This window comes from Anomaloglossus baeobatrachus, chromosome 10, assembly GCF_048569485.1.
Source record: "Anomaloglossus baeobatrachus isolate aAnoBae1 chromosome 10, aAnoBae1.hap1, whole genome shotgun sequence".
In the NCBI taxonomy this organism is placed as follows: Eukaryota; Metazoa; Chordata; class Amphibia; order Anura; family Aromobatidae; genus Anomaloglossus; species Anomaloglossus baeobatrachus.
The window spans coordinates 166,703,356-166,723,815 of record NC_134362.1 but is presented as its reverse complement, the minus strand read 5'-3'; the positions used below and the strand labels follow the sequence as shown (position 1 = coordinate 166,723,815).

Below are 20,460 nucleotides of genomic sequence, written 5' to 3'. Positions count from 1 at the left end.
CTGAAACGAATGAGTCCCTGCCACTCACACTTTGCCCACCAAACTCTCCTGTTTTACTAGTGACGGTCGGGCCGGGGGTCGACCTGTCGCCCTTAGGGCAGGAGACCACGACTACACCCCTCGAGGCGCCCCCAGCCCCTGTTACAAACGCACCCCGGGGGAGATGTTGGTGCAGCTTTTGGTGTTAACCCCTCCGTGGGCAGGGGTGGTGGCCCCAGGACCCGATTTGGTGAATGCGATGTCGGTGCTCGGCGGGGCAGGACGGTGCGTGGCCCGAGGGCACAGTGGTACTCACTCTGACAGATACACGGGAGTCTCTGGTAAACCAAAAGGATGGTAATCGGTGCCCGCAGCCGACTGTTTCTGGTCCCCCAAACGGGTTGGTGGTGTCCGCCTTTCTCCTGCACCTTCTGTAGCTGTGGACAGCCCGAGCTTCAGCAACGGGAGTCCGTTCCCCGGCGTTATATGTCGGGAGAGCCTGTTTGCCCGCAGGCGCTGGCCCGTTGGATCTCTTGGCCTGAGCGGTGGCCATTATCCGGAATCGGTGGGCTGTTGCCTTCTTTCGGGACTTGGGTGGGAAAGGACCTAGAGTCCAGACTTCAATCAGTTAATTAACGGTGTCCGGTAGTTTCGGGACCGTGTTTCAGGGTCTGCGTACCCCCACGTGTGCTCTGGTTTCCAGTCGATTCCCTGGTTAGGTACCGGCGGGCCACTACCCTGTCCCGGTTACCTACGGTTCCACCAAGCTGTCTTCCCGGCTCCTGCAGACGGCCACCACCATCTGCCTCCTAGCCAAAGGTGACTGGGCTCCAACCCAGCACCCGGTGTTAGACTGTGGCAGACCTGGACACAGGTCTGCACTTGAACTTGAACCTCACCACTCCACTGTCAAAACTAGACTTCTCTCCCTTTTCCTGCCTCTGGGCCTGTGAACTCATTGGTGGGCGTGGCCAACTGCCTGGCTCCGCCCACTGGTGTGAATATCAAACCCAGAGGGAGGTGACTAGGGTTTTGTAGGTTGGCTGGTGTCACCTTATTAGGGGATGGGTGTTGTGCAAGGGCCTACCTGTGACTACCTGGCTAGTCCATGGCGTCACACATACAGCTTTAATATTGAGTTTAGGCATAAACTAGACCTATTAGTCAATAAAAATGTAAAAACCTGTTAAATGCTGATAATTGTACTGCAGTAAGCATAGAGACATCTGAGTAAAAGATCTAAAAGCACTGAAGCCACAAACTCTCTGAAAATGTTTAGTCACCATTTTATGAGACGCACCAGATTATAAGACGCACCCCAAATTTGAAGGAGGAAAACAGGAAGACAAAAATAATTGTTACTGTTAAAATGAGGGTCCGTCTTATAATCCTAGTGCCTCTTATATTAACTCACCAGGGGGAGCGGCGGTGGTGGAAGATCACAGTGTTGAGGAGAGCCATTGGATCAAATACTTAATTAACTTCTTGAAATAGAGGATTGTGGGAAGTGTGTTAATTTGTCTTACATAAGTCAGTCATTAGAGAACCCAAGATGGCCCCCGATGACATCATATACCTGCCCATCAGCATCATCCAGAAGACGTCATAGACCCGCCCATCAGCATCATTGCAGACCACTCAGATGATGTCATAGACCCGCCCATCAACATTACAGATCCACTCATTGATTAACCCATGGACAGTCCCACTGACCAATGGACATGTCTGAACATGCCTACGCCCTTAAGGCCGCTTTACACGCTACATCATTAGCGATTTTGAACGTTTTTGCGATGATTCAAAATTGCTCATAGGTGTCACACGCAACGACATCGCTAACGCGGCACACATTCCGTGTCCCCAACGACATCGCATTAGCGATGTCGTTGGGGACACGGAATGTGTGCCGCGTTAGCGATGTCGTTGCGTGTGACACCTATGAGCAATTTTGAATCATCGCAAAAACGTTCAAAATTGCTAATCGGTGACATGCCCCCCTATTCCCAATTATTGTTGCTACTGAAGGTATGATGTAGTTCATCGTTCCTGCGGCAGCACACATCGCTACGTGTGACACCACAGGAACGAGGAACCTCACCTTACCTGTGTCCCGCCTGCAATGAGGAAGGAAGGAGGTGGGTGGGATGTTCGTGTCTCCGCGATCTCCGCCCCTTCGCTTTGATTGGGCGGCCGCTTAGTGACGCCGCTGTGACGCCGAACGAACCGCCACCTTAGAAAGGAGGCGGTTCGCCGGTCACAGCGACGTCGCTAGGCAGGTAAGTACGTGTGACGGTTGTGTGCGATGTTGTGCGCCACGGGCAGCGATTGGCCTGTAACGCACAACTGATAGGGGCGGGTACGCATGCTAGCGTGTAAAGCGGCCTTTAGTCTATATAAGATGCCGCATGTCTAATGAAAGCTCTCTTCAGCACCATCTTTGCTCTGATCAAGAAGGAAGTTCACATATGACCCTTTTGTCCGGTGTTGATTTCCCTTAAGCATGCACTTGATCCACACCAATTAAAATCAGGCAGTAGGCAACACGAGTGAACCCTGGTTAAGTGTTCACCCTAACAACAGGAGGCAGGGTAGGCAATGCTGCGGGCACGGAGGAGGGGGTGCTGTGGCTTAGGAGGGTCGGCAATGCTGTGGGATCGAAGGAGGGGGTGTGCAGAGGGTCGTGATACTGTTGTGGGCTCGTGGGGTGTCACGGCGGCATGCGCTATTGATCTGCCTGTGGCTGCTTTGAATCTCCCGCAGTTGACAAGATCGACTTCAAGAAAATGGCCGCAGAGTCGGCGCGTGCACAGATTGACGCGATGGACTTCAAGAAAATGGGCACGGAATCTTATCTGTGAACGCTCCACCTCTGCGGTTATTTTCTTGGAGACGATCTCGTCAACTGCAAGAGATTTAAAGCAGCCTACAGATCAATGGTGCTCGCCGCCGCGAGCCTACAGTATCACTAACCATGTGCTGCCTCTGCCGCCTCGGTAAGCCATAAGCGATTTGTAAGATGCACCCCCATTTTTCCCCCAGTTTTGGGGGAAAAAAGTGTGTCTTACAAACCGGAAAATATGGTAGTGGAAACAAGTCATTTGATTCATAATTACATTTTTATCATTTTACTGGAGAAATTCAAATTCATCAAAGTTTTTGTTCCTATATAAAGTTGTCTTTTTAGTTATTTTTCTGATTTTTACATCAGTGTGGCTATTCTAGATGTTTTAGACTGATTCATCAAGTGCGTCTTTTCAAAAAAATCGAAAATCATTTGTACAAACCCCACTTTCCACTTGGAGGTATTTTTGTTACCCAGAATCTTTTGCACACATTTTTCTGAGTTTGTGACTTTTGCTCTAAAAAGTTGCAAGAATCGTTAAAGATAAAATTAAGATAATTTTTACTGTGCTCAAAAGTCATGAACCGAGTCCTCCATGTTGAAGAATTTGGTGCAAGAAACAACAACAAATGCCACAAACGAAAAAGAAAAATGACTTAAACAACATAGTAGAAAAAATGTGAAACTGACACAACAAATGATGTGATGCTTACCACATTGATTATATTGAAAACATACATGTGAACATCAACATGAGTGGGGTCTGTCCAGTTCAACACTGGGCGGACAGAGGGATTTGGAAACTTTATGTTGTCTATGACATTTTTGTAACTGCAGTTTTGACATGAAGATAAACCTAAGAAATAGAAAAAAATAGAATTAAACAGATTATCCTATAAACACTGCCTAAGGGTCCGACACACATCCGTCCTGCCGATACGTGTTTGGTACGTTTTTGCACGTACCGGCGACACGGAGACACGTACAACAATGTTACCCTATGGTAACAGGCACACACACGTAAAAACACACGGAACGTGTGTCCGTGTCGTTTGTATGTTTGTGCATTTTCCAACACTCTCGACATGTCAGTTTTTCACCGGCATCACGCAGGCACGGACCTGCTAAAGTCAATGGATCCGTGCCTGCATGGACGGCAAACGTAGCATATCCGTGTACTACACGTACCGTCCGTGTGCGTTTTTTAGTGAGCTATGTCGGTCAATTTTTTTTTGTTTGTTAGTCATTCTCCCTCTGTCCGTCGGTCAGTCTCTCCCCCTCTCTCATACTTATCGATCCCCGATCACCAGCGCGGTGCAGGATATCTGTTAAAAAGCTACGGCGGCTTAAACTATTTTGAAAATGCCGGCTGCTCATTATTCAATCTAGTATTCACTGCTTTCCCCGCCCACCGCCGCCAATGATTGGTTTGAGACAGACACGCCCGCAAGCTGAGTGACAGCTGTCTCACTGCAACCAATCACAGCCGCTGGTGGGTGGGTCTTTATCGTGCAGTAAAAACAATAATTAAATAATTAAAAAAAAACAGTCCCCCCCAATTTTGATACCAGCCATGGTAAAGTCACACGGCTGAAGGCTGGTATTCTCAGGATGGGGAGCTCCACATTATGAGGAGCCCACCACCCTAACAATATCAGACAGCAGCCGCCCAGAATTGCCGCACCCATTAGATGCGACAGTCCCGGGACTCTAGCCGACCCTTCCCGAATTGCCCTGGTGTGGTGGCAATTGGGGAAATAAAGAGTTAATGGCAGCAGCCCATAGCTGCCACTAAGTCCTAGGTTAATCATGGCAGCCGTCACCCCGAGATACCTTCTATGATTAACCTGTTATTCAATGTAAATAAACACACAAAAACAAATAAACCTTTATTTAGAATAATAAACACACACACATTCAAAGAAATCTTTATTTAGAATAATAAACACAAACAAACTCCGTCGTTCACCAATTTAATAAAACCAAAAACCCATCCTTGTCCGCCGTAATCCATGGATGTCCCACGACGCTCTCAGCTCTGCTACATGAAGGTGACAGCAACTGAAGTGAGCCACGCGATCACCGATGATGTCAGTCAGGTTACTCGCGACCACCGCTGGATCATCCAACTGTGACAGCGAGTTGCCCAAGTGACTGAAGTGAGCTGCGCGATCTGCAATGAAGTCACAGGTGAGTTGCGGTGTCGGGTGGCTGACTCCAGCTAGCCGCGGGTAGCCTGAGTGACGGCAGCGCTAATGTCGCCACTCACTTCAGTGACTCTGGGGATTATTGGTCACCGGTGATTCCATCACGGGTGTCCGCTAATCAGGACGCCACACACAGAGCCGTGGTATGACAATGAAGTTGGGTGAGGTTCACCCGAGTTCATTCTCATCACGCGACTGGGTCTGTGTCGGCTGTCAGTGAGTATGTAGCAACGACATTTTACAACACACACCGATCAACACATATGGACACCACACGGACATTACACGTACGCATACACGGACATTCCACACGCACACACGGCAAGCATACGCCATCACACGGATGTCACAGGTACCGGAGAAACGCCCCAAAAAAAGGAACACGGCCCCGAAAAACGGAACATGAGACACGTCCGTTTTTTTTGCGGAAGTGTGGCACAGGCCTAACCCATACTTATAGAGTTACACTATTAAAGGGAACCTGTCACCAGATTTTTGAGGTATAAACCAAAACTAGCACCTCAAGCAGCACCTGTGTTGTATTCTATAGAAATGTATGTGATCCCCTGACTCCCCCTGTACATCTCACAAACACCTTTTTAAAATCTGACGCCCTATATGTAAATGATTGGGTCTGGCCCAAAAGGCGTCCTCGGTCGTGGCCCCTTCCCTCGTCTCCGTGCTGATCACCATCCTGTGGTGTAGATTGACGTGTATGATGCCTCCTTGTCGCTGAGTAAAATCTTACACCTGCGCAGAGACATTGCCGCTTGTGCAGGCTCACTTCGCTCTGTCCTATTGCGGGCAGAGACAAATATATAGGTGCGCATGCGCGAACCAGTGAGGTCTCTGAGCAGGCACGAGATTTAGCTCGGGTATGTGGATAACGCAGGAGACGTCATCTTCGTCAATCACTACAAGAGGACGGTGGACGATCAATGCGGGGAGGAGGGACAGGAGCCTCAACGAATGACGCCCATCAGACCAGACCCAATGATTTACATACAGGGTGGGAGATTTTTAAAAGCTATTGGGTGTACAGGGGGATTCAGGGGATAACATGCAAATTTATAGAATGCAGAACAGGCACTACTGAAGGTTCTAGTTTTGGTTTATACCTCAAAAATCTTTTGACAGGTTCCAATTAAAGGGACTCTGTCAGCACAGAATTACTGTTCAAACCAAGTGCAGGCATTTGTGTGTGGTGCCCCTGACCTGGTCAGGCGCCACTGAGTACTGCACCCACGTCTGGGTGGGTACAAACAGGTAATCCCAAAGGCTGACTAGGGTGTGGACACACAAACACGAAGTTTACAAGGAACACACACACGCAGCTTAGAGGGGACCCCTGGGCAGACCCAGGTGGGGGCGGAGCCCCCGTGTCTCAGCTAGTGGTGGGTGGTGGGACTGGAGACAGGAGTTGTGCAGTGGCAGTCAGAGGAGGAAGAAGTGGAGCAGCCAAGTCTGGAGTGTAGGGCTGAAGAGCAGGACACTAGCCAGACCCTGCACCTGTGGTGGCTGCTGGCGGGGGAGAACGGCTACCCAGTGGTGCCGCCAGAAAACCACCTAGAAGAGGTGGCTGAGTAAGGGGACTACCGGGAGACCAGGTCCCCAGAGCAGGAACCCATTTACTTGGCCTGCTAAACCTGCTGGTGAGGGTACTGTATGCACCTCACCAAACAACACAGAGTCCACAGCAACGAGGGGGCCCATAAGTAACAGAAGGCAAGCAGCCAGAATTACTTGGTCCACACTGTCAGCAAACGGGCCAGAAAGAGGAGAAGAGGCAGAAACAACTTCCCTGGGTGATCCCGCAGTACTCCAAGTCGGGGTCACCTCAAAACAAGAAGGGCTAGTGTGGCGCCTGGAGAATCCAGGTAGTCACAATTAGGCCCCTGCATAACACCTTCCCACATTTAGGAACACCAGCCAACCATTTAAAGCCTAGTCACCCCCTTAGGGACATATAGACACACCAGTGGGTGTGGCCAGGCAGTTGGTGCACACCCATCCAGGGGTTTAGACAGCCCAGGGCGGGAAAGTAAACAGTTTACTGTTGAAGTTCAAGTTGAGAGGAGCTGGGGCTAGGTGTAGTCCCAGCAGGAGGAGAAAGAGTTCAAATTGAACGTGCCAGGGTTGGAGCCCTGGTACCGCTGGCTAGGAGGCAGATGGTGGTCTCCGTCAGCAGGAGACAGGAAGACGGCTCGGTGGAACTGAGACGTGCTGGGCCAGGGTTTAGCCCACCGGTACCGACACGGGGAACCGACACGGAAACCGTAGCACAAAGGGGGGTACTCGGACCCTGAAGCCAGAAGCCAGAATCAACTGGAGCTGGTTAATTCACCGATTGAGGCCAGGACTAGAGGTTCTGTCCCACCCAAAGTCCCTCATAGAAGACAACAGCCCACCGATAGGGGATAAGCGGTCACCGCCAAGGCCCATAGATCCCACGGGCCAGCGTCTGCAGGCACGACTCCTTAGGCCACATCCAGCCTGGAGCGGACTCCTACGTTACACACGGGGAAGTCATACACTCAAGAAACAGTGCAGGAGAGGGATAGAGACCACCAGCCGGGTGTGGAACCCAAGTACATTCGGCTGTGGCACTGGCCACCACCACCTTGGTTTACCAAAGACTCGTGTGTTATTTGCCAACAGTGAGTACACCAACACCCCCTGCGGCCGTCATTCCCCCGGCATCTGAGTCATCGGGTCCCGGGGCCACCATCCCTGCCCACAGAGGGGTTAACAGCTTGCTGCACAACATCTCCCCCGTGTGTCCCGAAACAGCAGCGGTGGTGTCCCACTTCACCACACACCGTGGGTGGCGTCACGAACTTACTACGTACATATACGTCCCCAATCCACAACCCCCTTTTAGTTGAAGTGACTGTAAGACCCCCGGGTCCGGAGACCCTCGAGCCACCCACAGAAGGCAGCAGCGCCGGCTGCTGGCATGGGGGCGGCACACTAGGAAGGTGAGTCAGCAGTCACCCCTATGTCAGCCTGAAGATACCTGGTTCCACCCTGGTTCATCACAGCATCGCCCGGGTTGACTCACTGTGACAGCAGAAAAAGTGAGTAAGAACCCTGAAAGACATTTTTGGACTGTGTGTGAATTACTCTGTGACCTGTGGTACTACGCACCTACACCTGGGGCTAGCCTCACTCTCGGGGGGCCACATCATCTAACTGCATCTATCATCAGCCCCAGGTGCTCCCCAAACTGCAGTGGCAGTCACCCATTGACCGCGGAAGAAGAAGAACCAAGCATTTTCATGCCCAGTATGTGCATGACCTGGGAGCCTGCAGACAGTGAGGTTATGGTGATGCGGAGGCCAGCTAGCCGAGGACGGCGCCGCGTGAGAGCAAGACCACCTCCTGTGCAGCCAACCCCAGACAAGCAGAAAGAAGAGGTGACAGCCTGAGATCTGGAGGAGAAGCAGTCTCTCAGAAAAGCCAAGCACCAGGTCAGAGGTCCTCTCCACCGCGGAGTGGTTGAGGAATTCAACCTGAGAACCGGCTACGGCTTCATAGTAGAGCCTGGCGTAAAGGAGGGCATTTTCGTGTCCAGGAGGGATTTTCAGTCCCACCTGCAGAGAGGACACCCCGGCCGTGATCTATTTATGGTAGACCTCGTGGAATACACCAGACACCAAGGAGAGAGAGGCTGGTATGCTTCAGATGTCGTGCAGTGCCCAAAGAACGTCGTGGCAAGACCAAGCCTTACCCCTACTGCTGTTAGCAGATCCTTAAAGACACCGCCATCAGAAGAAGTTGATGTTGAAAATGTGTCCCCACAGTTACTGCAAGAAGTTGATGTTGAAAAAGAGCAAGACATCTACACTGAAAATGTTGCAGAAGAAGACGCAGAAACCTCCAGGTGTCAGAGCCCTGCAAGCAAGAACCCTGGTTGTGAAAGGAGAAAGGCAGTGTAAAGAAAAGTAGAGAAAGTAAGAATGTTTGTTACCAGTTAAAGCAACGTTACCCATTTAAGAAAATGCGCCCACAAAGACTATTGTGAGAATCTACCTGTTTTTGCACCAGTTTTGTGCACTTTTAAACCATGGACCATAGGCTATGAACTGGCTATATCCACAAACTCTCGCAGTGTATGTAGTTACTCCAGTGGTACCAACCCAGAGCAAGCCTGTTTATGGGGCCTGGCTCTGCACCACCAGGAAGCACGCCTGTGATGGCGCTTGCTATCCAAAAACCAAGAGCATGCCTGTTTATGGGGCGTGGCTCGCCAAGACAAGGGAGCACGCCTGTTTATGGGGCCTGGCTCTCCACCACAAAGAAGTGAGTACTCCTGCTTGAAGTGACCCTGACCAAGAACGCCGCCTCTACAATCCTGCCAGAATTGGCCAAAGACACGGCTCAACTGAGAGGGTTTTGTGTTGGTTAAAGACTTGTGGGTGGAGGGTGGTGATGCATGGTACCTGGATTGAAGTTTTAAATGTTTTATGATGCTTTTTTGTGAATGACCCCCTGTGTGGGGATGTTGTTTTAAAAAGTTTTAAAATGCTTTGTCTTTGCAGCCCGAGGATATGCTTATCATAACTAAGGGGGAATGTGGCGCCCCTGACCTGGTCAGGCACCACTGAGTACTACACCCACGTCTGGGTGGGTACAAACAGGTAATCCCAAAGGCTGACTAGGGTGTGGACACACAAACACGAAGTTACCAAGTAACACACACACAGCTTAGATGGGACCCCTGGGCAGACCCAGGTGGGGGCGGAGCCCCGTGTCTCAGCTAGTGGTAGGTGGTGGGACTGGAGACAGGAGTTGTGCAGTGGCAGTCAGAGGAGGAAGAAGTGGAGCAGCCAAGTCTGGAGTGTAGGGCTGAAGAGCAGGACACTAGCCAGACCCTGCATCTGTAGTGGCTGCTGGCGGGGGAGAACAGCTACCCAGTGGTGTCACCTGAAAACCACCTAGAGAAGATTTGGAGAGGTGGCTGAGTAAGGGGACTACCGGTAGACCAGGCCCGCACGGGGAAACAGGTCCCCAGAGCAGGAACCCATTTACTCGGCCTGCTAAACCTGCTGGTGAGGGTATTTTATGCACCTCACCAAACAAACAGTGTCCACAGCATCGCAGCAACAAGGGGGCCCATAAGTAACAGAAGGCAAGCAGCCAGAATTACTTGGTCCACGCTGTCAGCAAATGGGCAAGAAAGGGGAGAAGAGGCAGAAGCAACTTCCCTGGGTGATCCCGGAGTACTCCAAGTCGGGGTCACCTCAAAACAAGAAGGGCTAGGAAGGCGAGTCAGTAGTCACCCCTATGTCAGCCTGAAGATACCTGGTTCCACCCTGGTTGATCACAGCATCGCCCGGGTTGACTCACTGTGACAGCAGAAAAAGTGAGTAAAAACCCTGAAAAGCATTCTTGGACTGTGTGTGAATTACTCTGCGACCTGTGGTACTATGCACCTACACCTTGGCCCTGGGGCCAGCCTCACTCTCGGGGGGCCACATCATCTAACTGCATCTACCATCAGCCCCAGGTGCTCCCCAAACTGCAGTGGCAGTCACCCATTGACCGCAATACCGAGCATGGCGTCACGATTACCATAGAAGTTAACCTGACTGACCTGTCGCCAGAAGATTCTCAGCACGTGGAGTCCCTGCGGTCCCGGAGGCAGCTGATGCAGGTGAGCGGCGCGGTGAGCTTCACATGTGAATCATGTCGGGGCTAATCATTTCAATACACCTTTCTACCTGTTTGTTTTGTAGCACCCCGCGGGAACAGGTGCCACAAATAAAGCTACAAACCCTGTGGAAGCTCGAGTCTCAGACAACTGTGCCAGTAAACACACCAGCACCTTCAGGACACATACACCTAGAACCAGGTTGGGAGACTCCCTAGCAACAGGTGACAGGGCTGGGCACTATTGGTTAATAGGCAGCCAACCTATAGGCAGAGACCTAGACCAGGGGGAGGGGCCTGTGGCCTGATAGGAAGTTGTCAGTTGACAGTTGAGGGAGTTGACGGCTAAAGTGATAGGACCTGTGTTATAACATCAAGCCACTACAGGAGGGTAGTAGCTGAGGAGTGTGTGACCAGGCTCCAGGAATTGTGGGAACCTGTGGGAGTGGGAATTCAGTGCCCTCAGGACTCCACACGTGGCGGGTTGCAGATCCCCAGGACAGAGAGTTACTTCAGGTCGCCTGTCAATTCTGCCAGGAGAGGTATTCTAAAGATGGAATGATCTCTAAAAGGCATTTCTTCATCAAAATATAATCTCTTGACGACCTATGATGTACCCATACGGGTTCCCGACCTATGACGTATGTGATATTTAAGGCGATTGTGCGAGGCATAGGAGCTGTACACGTGCCATCGCCACTGGGAGCTTCACTTACATGATAGACAAGGCTTGGCTCTCACAGCCAGAAGCAGTGCTTCATAGCCATCAGAGTAAGGGGTACTTTGCAGACTATGACATCGCAAGCCGATGCTTACGATGCCGAGCGCAATAGTCCCCGCCCCCGTCGCAGCAGCGATATCTTGTGATTGCTGCCATAGTGAACATTATCGCAACGGCAGCTTCACATGCACTCACCTGCCCTGCAACGTCGCTCTGGCCGGCGACCCGCCTCCTTCCTGGGGGGGAGGGTCGTGCGGCGTCACAGCGACGTCACACGGCAGGCGGCCAATAGAAGCAGGGGGGCGGAGATGAACGGGACGTAAACATCCCCTTCCTGGACACTGATGAACACAGTTCATGATGACCTAATTGTCATTTATTACTTATGATGGTTTGACACTTGTTTACCGATGCTTACACTATAAGCGTTCTACTATGATGACAACAGAATATGTTATAGTATGAATCCATAATTATTCTCCTAGAGTCATATAAAAAACTATAAAAAACTGAAGAAGGCAAACAGCCGAAACGTTTTTGTTGATTCTTCATGTGAACAAATATCTTTTCATCAATAAAAGAGTTGTCATTTCATTTTTTGAGTGCCGGAGTTTACTTTTCTAATATACTATACAATTTACTCCTGAGCACCTAAATATACAGTGAGCATAGCTATACTTTTGTTTTTAACAGAAGCGGAGGGGCGGAGATGAGTGGGACGTAAACATCCCGCCCACCTCCATCCTTCCACATAGCCGGCGTGAGCCGCAGTGACGTAGGTAAGCTGATGTTCCTCGCTCCTGCGGCTTCTCACACAGCGATGTGTGCTGCCGCAGGGGAACGAGGAACAACATTGTACCGTCGCTGCAGCGGCATTATAGAAATGTCAGACACTACACCGATGATACGATTACGACGCTTTTGCGCTCGTTATTCGTATCATAAAGGATTTTACACTACGATAATCGACAGCGATGCCGGATGTGCGTCACTTTCGATTTGACCCCACCGACATCGCACCTGCGATATCGTAGTGTGCAAAGTACCCCTAACCCAGTGCCCAGTCAGCGAGATGTAACTCCCCTTGCCATGCTTGCTCATCCAGGTGTCAGTGGTTAAATTCTCTCTGGGAGACACAGAGTTTCTCAAAGAAAAGGTAATGTTGTCTGCGACATGATGGTGTAGCGCAAGCACAGCTTAATTAGAGAAGTAATGGCGATTGGGCAACTGGTACTGGGGACTGCAACGGTCATCAGGTTTTGGAAACAATCTGTATCCACCAGGCGGATAGGCAGCATTTCCGTGGCCAACAGTTTAGATAAGGTGATGTTCAAGCTCTTTGCTTTGGCAAGTGTGGAAGGAAATGATCTTTTACATGACCAAAACTGTGGGACCAAGGGCTGGCTGTTGTGCTGAGAGAGGGTGGGGTAAGATGTATATGACCGACTAGTGGACTGCGAGGGAGGTGTAGACGGATATATAATGCTGGATTGAGAAACATGTGGTGTACTCGGTGTCTCACATGAGTCAAAAACACTAGCCATGGTCACTTGTTAATATACATATAATCCTTCTTTATTGTCTATAGTCAATGTCCCTCTATGTGATATCCTTACCCAATTGTATCTCATGGACTTTTCAGGGTGATTGTCAATAATTTGTATAGAACTTTTGACAAACTCACAGAGTCTTGGGGGTTACTAGTCACTGGGCCGGTGTCGGTTTGGGATGTCACAGTGGCCAGGCCAGGATTCATGACCCCGGCGGTGTCAATAAAAATCGGAATGGGGATGATGGGAGTAGTTATTTGTGACGCCACCTATGGTGTGTGGCTAATATAGGAGCCGCCTTCTCTGGGGCGGATGATAACGCAGCTCGGATGGTACAGCTCTACACAGGCAGAGCTCAGGCACCAGGGAGGATGTTGGGAGTAGTAGTCTCCTATGGCGCAGGGGCGCTATGATGGGAGCCTGGGCAATGATGGTATGAAAAAGAGGGTGCAGTTCAAGGTCTTTTTCTGGCTGTTGTTACACCGCCTTTGTGATGGGCTCCAGCCGATCCCGGAGATTTCAGAGGTCAAAGCCGGTGTTTCCCTCTGCGTGACCTTTCCAGTGGTCTTTCCTCCACCCCAGCTCCTGGGTTGTGGAACGGGTCACAGGTGCCTGCTGCACTCCCCGTGAACCCTGTGATCCGCCTTCTTCCTAAGAACACGAGTCAAGCCTCCAGCTCTGGACCATGGGCCCCTTTCTATTCTGTGTTCGTTCCTGACTTCTCCTTTTTCGTCCTGCTGCATCAGCAGCTAGGTTCAGACTCCTCTGTGTGTGAGAGATGGCTCCTCACTTGCCCTGCAGGTACCCCGTCTTTTTATTAGAAATCAAACAAAAAAAACATTTAGAGACTCCATATTTATTATAAAAAATCCTTTGTCTGACATAGTCCACAGGGAGAGCAATGTCAGCTCTGCTTCATCGCTCTGTACAGACAAACGTCTATACAGAACGAGAAGCAGGCTGACAGTGACAGTCAAAGTTCAATCAATGGCTAAGCCATGGCCTCGGATGAAACCTGAAGTCACCGTGAACACGGCTGAAAATACTGCCGAGTAATTAGCAGTTTAGTGAATACCACCAGAAGTTAATGATCGGACCTGGAAGCAGAAGTGGCCGGGAGATAGCGGCTGAGCGAGTCTGCAGGACGTGTGGCGGGAGTGGTAAGTATAATGACCATGTTTATTATTACCTATATTCTGTATTTTACAGATGGGGGCCCCATGCCATAACTGTAAAGTCCAAGTTTGGGGTTCAGATGCAAGTACGCGTTATCTCAGAACCCAAACTCGAACTTTACAAAAACTTCGGCCGAGTCTCCCGAATACGAACATCGGGGGGTTCGCTCATCACTAATTAGAACCTCTTATCTTTTGTTTCTGAGCCAACTTAACACTGTGCTATCAGAGATCCCCAGTAGGTGGTGCTATCTAATTACATGGTTTCCCATATTGCGCCTATACAAAGGGGTCTTTGTTCCCTTTGTTTTCCCTGAGTGTTGGCACACCTACATTGTACTGTATATATAGGAAGTTTCACACACCTCCTTATTTATTGATCATCTCTTTGGCCTGCAGCCATGGACCTTGAGGCAAGGGAGTTAATATGGTAGAAACAGTGGAACAAATGACAGATCAGTTGATTCATTCCATTTGTTTGAAGGAGAGAATGATGACATGAATAAATTAACTAATGAATTAATAAATTTACATAAACGTCTCACTAAGACTTGGTGGAACGTTAAACGTTTAGAGGAGTATAAGAGACAAGAAATTGTCCTTAGGGGACTCCAACTACAAATTTTTCAAACCTGGGAGGTGGACGTGGATTTTAAGAAACTATGGGAAGAGGATCTTCTTCAATGTTCTTCTATTATCATCATCAACTTATTAATTGACCATGACCGCTACCTGTAGAGTAAATTAAAGGATGAAATTAAGTTGAGGGAAGCAAACTGAATATTCTGGACACAGAGAAGGTGGTGGCACCTTTTGAAAAGAAATTAAAAACCATCATTGATGCCTTTGAAAAAGAGGTCGTCAAAGGGAAGAAACTGAAATTGGTAGGGGACAGAGAGGATTTTGAAAAGGATAAGGCATACAAATGGTTGCATTATGGTAATCCTAGAACTATTAAATCAAGAAACCCAGTGGCAGATTCTGAACTTATATCTAGTGATGATTTTTTATCATCGGATCAAAGCAACATAGAAGGCGCACCAGAAGGGGCCATAGGAAACCCCAACAATTCCAGAAAATGAGGCAGGAAATGCAAGAACTGGTCCCCAGCCTACAAACGGGAGACGAGAAAAACTAATAGATACTAAGTGAACATCAGCAACAAGGTAATCTTCAAACTATTAATTTATCCACGTTCTAAGTTTCAGAAATGGAAATAAACGTGTTAGACAGGGTTCTATTTTTTCCCCCAATGAGTTGATTAGATAAGTTCACGCTTATCATGAATCTATAATAACCAACATTCAAATTTCTCTATAGCCTAGCCAACCCTCATTGGTGGGGACTTTACCAATGGATGAAAGATCAGCCTTTAAGGATCTTATCGAACTACTTGAAGAAAGTCATCTTGGTTCAGGTAGGATACATGTCTTTAAGGGTCATTTAGTCTCCCAAGCCACTCCCTCCTTTTCACTAAGCCCTGCAATACAGATTTTCTTTGATAAGACAGTTAAGAATATAGAAACTCTCAAGCTTGATACAAGCAAGAAAAATAACCTGCCAAATTCTGAATATAAGGTTTTAAGATAGGATTGAAGAATAACAAATTGTTCACAATAAAAGAAGTGGACAGGGGTGAGAATATTGTCCTGTAGTCCATGGAGATGTACATGAAGGAGATCAAGCGTCAATTGTCTAATGTTTCTCATTACCAGGTGTTGTTGGTTTTGGAGAAGAGCTACTTTGTGTTTGATAGGGGGGGGGGTTTATAGGCAGGTGTCTGGGACCACTATGGGGGACCAGATGTCCGCTCTCTTATGCCAACCTATTTTTGGGCTGGTGGGAGGATACCAGGGTGCATCTACTTGAACCATTCCATAAGCATTTATTACATTGGTTTCGCTTTATAGATGATATCCTTTTTTTTTGGACAGACTTTATAGAAGAGTGTAATGCTTTTATTGGGACACTGAATAACAACTCACTGAATATATCATTAACCTCCACAAAGTCCAAGACCTCTGTCGAATTCCTTGACCTAAAGATTACAATAGAAAATTCAATCATTGTTGTAATGTTGTTCTGCAAGCCTACAGCGACGATGAACATTTTGCACTGTGAGAGTTTTTATCCACTGCACCTTCGCAATGGGATACCTAAAGGACAATTTATCGGAATCAAAAGAAATTGTACTCATCAGAAGGACTTTTGATCACATGCTTTGGAATTCTCCCAAAGGGTAAGGTCCAGAGGCTATTCACGTAAAAAGTGGTTTCCAACTCCTTCAGATACTCGAACGTTGCTAATCAGTAATGTAAATTATTGATTTTTGATCCTGAAGAAGGAGTCATACGGCTCCGAAATGCGCTGAACAATAAAACCAAATTTCTTAATCCCCATTGATTTTCAGTGATCTTCTTCTGGCAGTGTGGATTAACCCTTTTCTTCCATGTTCTCCAATGCTATCCTCCTGGGTTCTGCAGCAGCCTTCCTCAACATGTGGTTATAGTGGTTGTGTTTGTAACATAACCACACCACGTTAGTGGAACCTAGTTTAATTCTGTTACTATTGGATAAGACACCATCTGCACCCCCCCTATTTTTGTGATTTCAGTTTTACTACATAGGAAATATGTCATGGTTGCATCAAAGGTCATTACATGACCCCGAGCTACCATGGCAACCATTGGCTCTTTGTGATCACATCACAGGGCCTCCGATAGTGTTGGGGAACGGCGTGATCCCCACCGCGGCCATTTAAATCGCACTGTCACATTTTGGCAGCGTGATCTAAGTGGCAAGCAGGCATGGGTGGATCGCAGATCCACCCGCGCCTGTTAGTCCCACATGTCTCCTGTTAAAATCAGCAAACATGTGTAGGGATTCACCGACAGCTTACCCCAGCAGTCGGTGGTGATTATTAGACATGACCGATGACGTACCAGTACATTATCGGAAGGGGTTAATATAACTGTTTGAACTTGTTACCTGTATAAAACACCTGTCCACATAATCAATCACACTCCAACCTCTCCAGCATAGCCAAGACCAAAGAGCTGTCTAATGACACCAGAGACATAATTGTCAACCTGTACAAGGCTGGGATGGCTACAGGACAATAGGCAAACAGCTTGGTGAGAAGGCAACAACTGTTGGCGCAATTACTAGAAAATGGAAGAAACACAAGATGACTGTTAATCTTACTCGGTCAAGTGCTCCATGGAAGATCTTGCCTCATGGGGAAAGGATGATTCTGAGAAAGGTCAGGAATCAGCCCAGAATTACAAGGGAGGACCTGGTCAATGATCTGAAGAGAGCTGGGACCACATTCTCAAAGATTACCTTTCGTAACACACTACACCATCATGGATTAAAATTCTGCAGGACAAGGTCCCCCTGTTCATGCCAGCACTTGTCCAGGCCCTTCTGAAGTTCTACATTGACTATGCGGATGATCCAGAGGAGGCATGTAAGAAGGTTATGTGGTTAGTTGAGACCAAAATAGAACATTTTGGTAGCAACTCCACTCGCCATGTTTGGTAGAAGATGAAGGATGAGTACAAACCCAAAAATGCCATGGCGACCATGAAATGTGCTGTTGGAAACATCCTACTTTGGAGATACTTTTCTGCAAAGGGAACAAGACAACGGCACCGCATTGAAGAGATGATGGATGGGGTAATGTATTACAATATTTTGGCTAATAATCTCTTTCCCTCAGTAAGAGCATTGAAGATGAGTCGTGGCTGCGTCTTCCAGCATGACAATGACCCGAAACACACAGCAAGAGCAACTAAGGAGTTGCCCCGAAAGAAGCATTTCAATGTCCTGGAGTAGAAAAGCCAGTCTCCAGACATAAACCCAATAGAACATTTTTGGAGAGAGCTGAAACTCAATGTTGCCCAGCCACAAATGCTGTAAAGTCTGGAGAAGAACTGTATGCAGGAGTGGTCCAAAATCTCTGCTGCAGTGTGTGCAAACCTGGTCAAGAACTTCAAGAAATGCCTGCCTTTTGTAATTGCAAACAGAGGCTTCTGTACCAAATATTAAGTACTATTTTTCTATTGCACCAAATACTTATTTCATGCAGTTAAAGTCAAATTAATAATTTTAAAGTCATACAATTTGATTTTCTCAATTTATTTTTTTTAAAATGCTGTCTGTCACAGTTGAATCATAGAATCATAGAATGGTAGAGTTGGAATTGGAAGGGACCTCAAGGGCTATCGGGGCCAACCCAGATACATATTTATCCAGCTTCTAATTGAAGATTTCCATTGATGGAGACCTCACTACCTCCCGTGGTCGCCTGTTCCATTCCCTGACTGCCCTCACTGTCAGAAAGTTTTCCTAATGTCTAATCTGAATCTCCTTCCTTACAGTTTCTTTCCATTGCTTCTTGCACTTTCTTGTGCTAATGAGAATAGGGTAGTTCCCTCTGTACTATGACTACCTTTCAGATATTTACAGTGCAGAGGGAACTTCCCTATTCTTATTGAAGTGGAAGTGTACCTACAATAAAATTTACAGACCTCTCAATTTTTTTAGGTAGGAAAACTTGCATAATCGGCAATGTATCAAATATTTATCTTCCCCACTCTGTGTCCCTACTATGTAGTGTTTAATGGCTGTGTCTGATATTACAGCATGGCATCACAGCTGATTCTTTTTCTGGGGTGAAACATTTCCTTGCTTGTTTTTCATAAAATGTTTTACCTCAAAGTAAGAATAATTTGAGCTGTATACTTTATTACTTCCTCCCCGGCCCAGGTTATGTGGTATGATCATACCATATCCTGATACAGCTTGACACGAACATTACACAGTACATAGCAAGAACGCATATATTGTATTATATCAGCAGAGGAACACATCCATTTGTGGAAATTATTATTATTCCAAGATCTATTGATTAAAATTAACTTTGTTAATGAAAAGGATGCATTAGCAATGTTTATAATATAGTGTTTCAGTAGTTAGGACTTTAGCCTTGGGGTCCCGGATTCATATAACAAAAACATTAGTGCATGCCCTCATCATTTCCCGCCTCAACTACTGCAACCTCCTGCTCTGTGGCCTCCTTTCCAACACTCTTGCAACCCTCCAATCTATCCTAAACTTAGCGGTCAGCTTAATCCACCTCTCCCCTTGCTATTCCCCAGCCTCGCCACTCTGCCAATCCCTTCACTGGTTTACTATCGCTCAAAGACTCCAGTTCAAAACATTAACCAAGACCTACAAAGCCATCCACAACCTGTCCCCTCCTTACATCTGTGACCTAGTCTCCCGGTACCTACGTGCATGCAACCTCAGATCCTCACAAGATCTCCTTCTCTACTCCTCTCTTATCTCCTCTTCCCACAATCAGGTACAAGATTTCTCCCGTGCCTCCCCCATACTCTGGAAAGCTCTACCTCAGAATATCAGACTCTCCCTTACCGTGGAAAGCTTCAAGAGGAAACTCAAGACCCACCTCTTCCAACAAGCCTACAACCTACAATAGCCCTCAGTCCAGTACACCACTGCGCAACCAGCTCTGTCCTCACCTATTGTACCCTCACCCATTCCCTGTAGACTGTGAGCCCTCGCGGGCAGGGTCATCTCTCCTCCTATACCAGTCTATCTTGTACTGTTCATGATTGTTGTACATATACCCTCTTTCACTTGTAAAGCGCCATGGAATAAATGGCGCTATAATAAATACTAATAATAATATCTCTTCAAGTACAATAGCTGCAAAGAGTTTGTATGTTCTCCCCCTCATCTGCGGGCTTCCTCCCACAATCCAAAGACATGTACTTATGTAACAATAGTTGATAAATTATAATAAATAATATCAAGTAGAATTTCTTACCGATCAAGAAGAATAGAGAAAGAAAGAAGCAGCAAGTTCCTTGTAGAGACATTATCAAGTAATGCTGTTATTCTTCCTTTCTGTATAGTACCTTAGAGGTTTACATGGGAGGGATACCCAGAGAAGGTTTTCCTAGAGAAGAGGTGGATAAACTTGTTTGAAAGATAGTTTTGTCACATAATAAAATCCCGATCGGAAATAGAGCCGCAAATATTTACACTAATGATCAGCTTTCCTAAAAAATGAGAGAAGATAAAATCACATCACATGATAGCAATAAATATAACAAATTAACTTTGTTATGTATCCACCTACACCATACTAATGAGAGATTTTGTTTCCAAGAAACTTGCTCCAAATCAGATGCATAATGTGATTATGTAATGTTATAGGTTGTGTTTTTCTTTCCAACTCCTGAGCAAACAGTATTTTGGCAGGATATAAGTTAGATGTTAGACATAGATTGTAAACTGGTGCCCT

At 47.5% G+C, this 20,460-nt stretch overlaps 1 protein-coding gene across 2 annotated transcripts in view; it reads right to left on the bottom strand.

The window, feature by feature from the left end:
- Positions 1–20,061, bottom strand: part of LOC142255298 (5-hydroxytryptamine receptor 3A-like) — a 101,368-nt gene extending 81,307 nt beyond the window's left edge. Inside the window, exon 1 of one of the 2 annotated variants that reach the window (XM_075326836.1) lies at positions 19,981–20,061. Coding sequence is in view for 1 of the 2 variants with exons in the window: in XM_075326835.1 (XP_075182950.1) it covers positions 3,535–3,561 (27 nt within the window). In the remaining variant the exon portion in view is untranslated. Of the gene's footprint in view, positions 1–3,534; positions 3,632–19,980 lie in introns of those variants that run through there. The other variant, XM_075326835.1, reaches the window with a different exon arrangement.
- Positions 20,062–20,460: the final 399 nt, after the last annotated feature.